This window comes from Nelumbo lutea, chromosome 2 (assembly GCF_056320005.1).
Source record: "Nelumbo lutea isolate HS-2025 chromosome 2, American lotus-T2T, whole genome shotgun sequence".
NCBI classification, from domain to species: domain Eukaryota; kingdom Viridiplantae; phylum Streptophyta; class Magnoliopsida; order Proteales; family Nelumbonaceae; genus Nelumbo; species Nelumbo lutea.
This window is the reverse complement of record NC_142685.1, coordinates 7,442,020-7,447,582: the sequence shown is the minus strand read 5'-3', so window position 1 is coordinate 7,447,582 and position 5,563 is coordinate 7,442,020. Positions and strand designations below refer to the sequence as shown.

Here is a 5,563-nt window from a genome sequence, read left to right as displayed (position 1 = left end):
GGGGACCGCCAATGGTGTTATTGTAAATACATAGTATGAATTTTCATTCTTTTCATGTTTCTTACTGTCACTCCCCCAAAAGCTTAACGTACTCTTTGAGGGGAGGTAGGTAGTCGAGTGAGTTCATGAGCGTGTAAAGGTTAAGCACGAGATCCCCTCGACATTATACTATGTGCTTGTGCTTACCATTGATTAATGCAATACAAGTTACCTTTTGTCTAATCTGTGTGCATTTTTGTTGCCTGGTGTGTGTTGTTGCTTGCTTTCGTAGGCTTTCTCGACCCCATCGAGCGCCGCACGGGACCTCACCGATTAACCCCGTGATACTACGGCAGCTCTGGCAGAGCTCTCCAAGCTTTACCTCGTGAACAATTGGTTGGTTTCTTTTTCTTATTCTTTTCTTTTATTAACTACTCATTTACAAGCAATGACATAGGGAATGGTTCCATGAACAATGAAGACGACTTTCTCAAACATCTCTAAAACTTACCCTACTTGTTGCCAACTAGTCCTTGATCCCCAACTCCTCGTACCACTCACTATATAAGTGCCTCCTTTGCCCTTGCCCCCAAATTGTTTCACAACTTTATTTTATACTTCACCTGTGACATATATACATTTCCCTTTTCTTACCTAGCTGACTAGTTCGATGCATAATATTCCCCTATCGAGCTCAGATGACTTACGTTCCTACCCACAAATTCTTCCCACATCTCTATCCATAGGGCACTATAGGCACACATTGGGAATATCTGCTTTGTCATTCATGGGAGATGTTCCCAATTGACGTTGGTAGTGCTAGTGTTATGTGGGTAGGCCAGTCGAGGGGCCATCGCTAATCTCAGGATCTGAAAAGTGATCGTTTTATGCAAAAAATTGCCTAAGGTCTATATCCATTTCACCCCTCCCAAGTCCGAAGACAATATAGTCAGAACCAACATTTGGTAATAGCCCTAAAATACTGGGCCAATTGCAATACATCATATGGACCTTGAAGAATGGAATGGTGAAATGGGATTAAACCCCATGAAGTTGGTAGAAGATTTTGTTCAGTTGACTAGCATCATCAAATTTAAATTAATACACTGTTTTAACTATCACATAAGATAAAAAGAATGTAAGTGCATATAGAAAAAGAGGAGAGAAATTTTAAATATATCATCATCAGGTAGACAACTACATAATTTATTATTTTCCGAAGGTTTCCATGGTTTCAAGTCTTTCAATAGTAAGAAGAACTAGAAATCTCAAAGACAACTGAAGAATGAAAATACATGTCACAGAAAAGGCAAAATAAATTTATTGTGTAAATATATCAGCAACAAATGTATACAATTCCAACATATCTTATTCTTCCTCCCCATCATAATCTTCCCAAGAGGTTTCTCAATCCCTGATTCAAGCATTACAAAACAAAGACTTCTTATAAATCATCAAGAGTGTTGGCTAATATCCTCAAAATCAAATACACACATTGCCCGACGAAGTCCTAGTTGCCTTGAGTGGAAGAAGGTTCCATTCCATATCTTCACTGCAACACCTGCTTTTAAGGCCAACAACTTGTAGTTGAATAGGCTCACCAGCAGGTGCTGCCATCACTTCTTGTGTTCCAGCAGCTACAAATTTTAGCCGGATTCGCTCAGCCCTGGAACCTATGACCTGTCCCAAGATGGATGCAGCAACAGTGAGGGCCATTGCAGTCTTAGGCATCAAGACCGACTTTCTGAGCACAGCAATGAAGGGCACAGCTGCATGAACAGCTACAAACCAGGAGGGTGAAAATTTCACTGTATGCTCCCTCCATACTCCTAGAGGGATGTTGGCTGCCATTCCCATGACACCAATTACCAACATCTTTGCAGGCAGGGGCTGTGGGCGGAGATTCTTTGCAAAGGCCGTCTGGGCAAGAGCTGCACGTGCTGCAACCACTGCTGGTGGGCACCTCAATTTCATACCTGGAGCGGGCTGAAGAGCCTTTGCAACCAGCGGGAGGACATGGCTCACTGCCCTGTATGACTTAGCAATTGGACAATTTCCTGATTCCAGCCACTCATTGCCTAGCGCCTCATGCTTTGAGTCACCTCCCTGAAAATATGCAAACAAGCAATTATGTTAAATGAAGAACAGAGTAGAACATAGAATCTCTTTTGCAGGGTAAATTGGTAATGTAAACTTTGCAATTACAAGACTGTGGCCTGCCTCTGAAGATGGCTCTTTATGTGATGGTTTGCTTTTCTTTTTCTGCTTCTTCCACTTCTCAGAAAAGTAATCAAAACTAAAGGGCCCTCCTGGTCCAAAGGCTGAGAGACTGATAGTGGCTGTCCTTGCTGCTAAAGGATTAAACTGGGGTGCTGCAGGCTTGGTCTTTAAATTGTCAGAGTGCAAAAACGATCTTCCAGAGAGTGGGACAACACCATCATGTCCATGGAAAAGCCTAAATGCCATTTCAAAATTGGGACCATCTTCGAAAATTGGACCCTTAGCACCTTGTGCCTGAAGAAGGAACAAAATGAAAACTAAGAAAAAGTTCATGACTTGATGTCCAGGGACTTCGTCTGGCAGATAATATAAAAAGAAAGAAAGAAAGAAAGAACCCAGAAACTGGAGATAATGACCAAGATCAAGATGCATAACAACATGATAAGAAGTGCATAAACATCATCATCATCATCTAAGCCTTGTCCCAACTATATGGGGTCGGCTAAAGTGCACAAACATATAAAGAACAAGTTTTCTTAGAATATTAGAAAGAAGCAGTCAGGGACTAATTAACGTACAGGCATTGAGAAATTGACAGGCGTGAATAAAGAGAAGTTAGTGGGTTCATTAAAATTCCTCAAAAATGGGCATCGAAGGATATCCTGATGGGTGAAGAGACAATCAGATGATGGTGGAACTTCATTTTTGCCCCTAAAAAAAATATCCATCTCCAAGGATTGGCTCAAACTGCACAAAAATGGAAGAGGGTTAGTTAGAGATTGGAGCATATTGAGCTGCAAAAATCATCCAGAAACTTGAAAGGGTCATGGCATTTTTGGCAAATAAAGGATGAATTTTAGCACAATGCATAAGAACAGGTAAACCAATGCATCATGCAACAGATTAGATTCACAGGACACAACGACTGGCTTGTCAACTGAATCAGGATGGAGGAGTTCAGGAAGACCACCTTATTTGGATAGTTACATTCTGGACCATTTGGTTGGACAGCCATTTACTAAGATATTCTGTTGTCAAATCCAGCTCTTGCAGTAGGCTCTATTTGCATAATCATGGATTACCAGGTTAGTGTAATAAGGTTCATTAGCATGAAATCATGCATCCCATGGGATCATAAAGCATGTCTCGGGAAATTAAAGTCATTTCTGCAAATTTTAGGTCCATAAAACTAATGGCTGCCATGTTAAAAACAACTAGGAACCACCGCTAATTAAGCCTCTGAAGGACTTAAAACTGGAGAGTTTAAACAATTAGGAACCGTCACAAATTTATTTAGAATAACAATGAGATCACATAGCCAAAAGCCTAGAAACTTTAAGAGAACACATCCACCAAAACAATGAGTAGATATGGGACTCCGAAGTGAAAAATGGAGAGTTTAAATTACGAACCAATAGATCACTAAAAGAACTTCAAATCCAAGCTTCCCAGAGAGATATTTACTTAAAGAAGATTGAACTGAACTCAAAGAAAACCCCTAATACCGAAGACAGAGCGGCTAATAGCATTTTCATCCCAAATGCACCATCCATCATAACAAAACTATAAATATGGCAACCAATTTCAGGATAGACAGTAGGCGGGGTGAAGGCCAAACCCCGTTATCATACCTTCCGACCTTTTAATGCTAGTACACCTTTGAACTAATAATCCCCATACACTAACCGTATACAAATGAATCGAACAGAAACCATATAAATGAAACTAGAAAACTCAATCTAGGACCAATTTTCCAAAAAAAAAAACAATCGTAAAGAGAGAAAGAAAGAATAAAATATCTTAATCTCAATAAAGTAAGCTATGATCCAACAGAACATATCAATCGTCAATCACCTCATTCGTACCTAAAGAAAAAATATAAATGAATAGATAAGCAAACACATAAATACCTTCAGAAACGCAGACGAGCAAAAACCGAATCCAGAACTCTCCAAAGCGATGCAGATGATGTAGTAAAGAAAATGATAAAAAGAACTAAACGAAAGAAAGCACGTTGATACAATGATGCTGAATAAAAAGAATGGTGAAATAAGGGAAGAATTGCAGACAAAATCCACCGTGCAAATCCTTTCTTGATAAAGTAAAAGCGAGGGAAGAAGGAAATTGCCATGTTCCAAACACGCGCCTATTTTGACAAGTTTCATTGTTCTTTGTTTCGGTACAGCTCCGCTGAAAGAGAGATGGTCAACGGCCGCGGTGTCCGTCGTCCTATTCCCACTACACAATTCAAATTCAATATTTGTTCATATTGGCCTGTGTAATTAAAGAATGGATTTGGTCCAGCCGCCACCGTGGATTTGGTCTTTGGTGCCTTGGTGCGGCTAATTCATTGCCAATTGACGATTCAACTCCTCGGTTGGTTGTTCCTCTTCTTTTTCCTTCGAAAAATTTCAGATTAGTATCATCCACTTTAGGTTTAGTAACATTTTTGTCCCCAAATTTTAAAATGCAACAATTTAGTATTTGAAGTTTTAAAATGTATCAATTTAATACATGCCATTAACTAATTCATTAATCAGTAATTAAGTGTTATTTGAAAAAATACAAATATTCTTTAAGTGTCACCTAATTATCTTTATAAATCATCCAAATATTAATAAAAAATAACAGTCCCAAATCCTTTTTTCTTCTCTTCAAAAAAGTTGGGATACCAGAAGGCCCATTAAAATATAACCCCAACTTTCTTGAATAAAATAGGCACTATTCGTTTTTATCAACATGGTGATGATTGATAAAGAAAATTAGATGACATCAAAAGGCATTTATATCTTTTCAAATATCACTTAATGACCGGTTAAGTGAATTGACCAATAAAAGGCATTTGAAAAAATACTAAATTGACATATTTTAAAAATTGAGACCCTGAATCATCGCATTTTAAAGCTGGGAAATCAAAATAGCACTAATACAGGATACCAATCAAGAATTTTCCCTTTTCTTTTTCTATAGAAACCAATAAAATAAATTTCATTCCCAATAAAAAGATTACAAAAAAATTCAAGCAAGATATGCGAGAAATGACGGTATTTTGACATTTTCCATAGATTCCCATGACAAACTGCTCTTCTAAATAGTCCGTCCTTTGACCCAGAGTTGGGTGTTCTCATCTCCCAAACAACTATGCCTGTTGAATAAAATAATCAAATAAATAAAGAACTTTGTATTGACAAGGAATCAGCGTTGAGATAAAATTACGTGTACTCAATATTCACACACTCACCCTTTAACCGGTATACGCACATTGTTACTCAAGCTCAATTTGGAATGAATAATTTTTATATTGAACCTTAGGCATAGATGCATAATTTGGGTAGAGCGTAAATACAAATATGCTCATTGCAAA

At 38.3% G+C, this 5,563-nt stretch overlaps 1 protein-coding gene across 4 annotated transcripts; it reads right to left on the bottom strand.

The window, feature by feature from the left end:
- Positions 1-1,277: 1,277 nt before the first annotated feature.
- LOC148868351 (uncharacterized) lies at positions 1,278-4,566 on the bottom strand. 4 transcript variants are annotated; one of them, XM_088967448.1, is made up of 4 exons: positions 4,110-4,566; positions 2,778-2,946; positions 2,200-2,493; positions 1,278-2,085 (listed from the first exon to the last, which is right to left on the bottom strand). In XM_088967448.1, exons 2-4 carry the CDS (start codon positions 2,925-2,927, stop codon positions 1,462-1,464), a joined length of 1,068 nt encoding a protein of 355 aa, XP_088823574.1. In that variant the 5' UTR covers positions 2,928-2,946; positions 4,110-4,566; the 3' UTR covers positions 1,278-1,461. The 4 variants fall into 4 exon arrangements, with proteins under 4 accessions (XP_088823574.1, XP_088823573.1, XP_088823572.1 ...); XM_088967447.1 differs by having other exon boundaries at positions 2,185-2,493; positions 4,110-4,275; XM_088967446.1 differs by lacking the exon at positions 2,778-2,946 and having other exon boundaries at positions 4,110-4,560.
- Between the last annotated feature and the right edge of the window lie 997 nt (positions 4,567-5,563).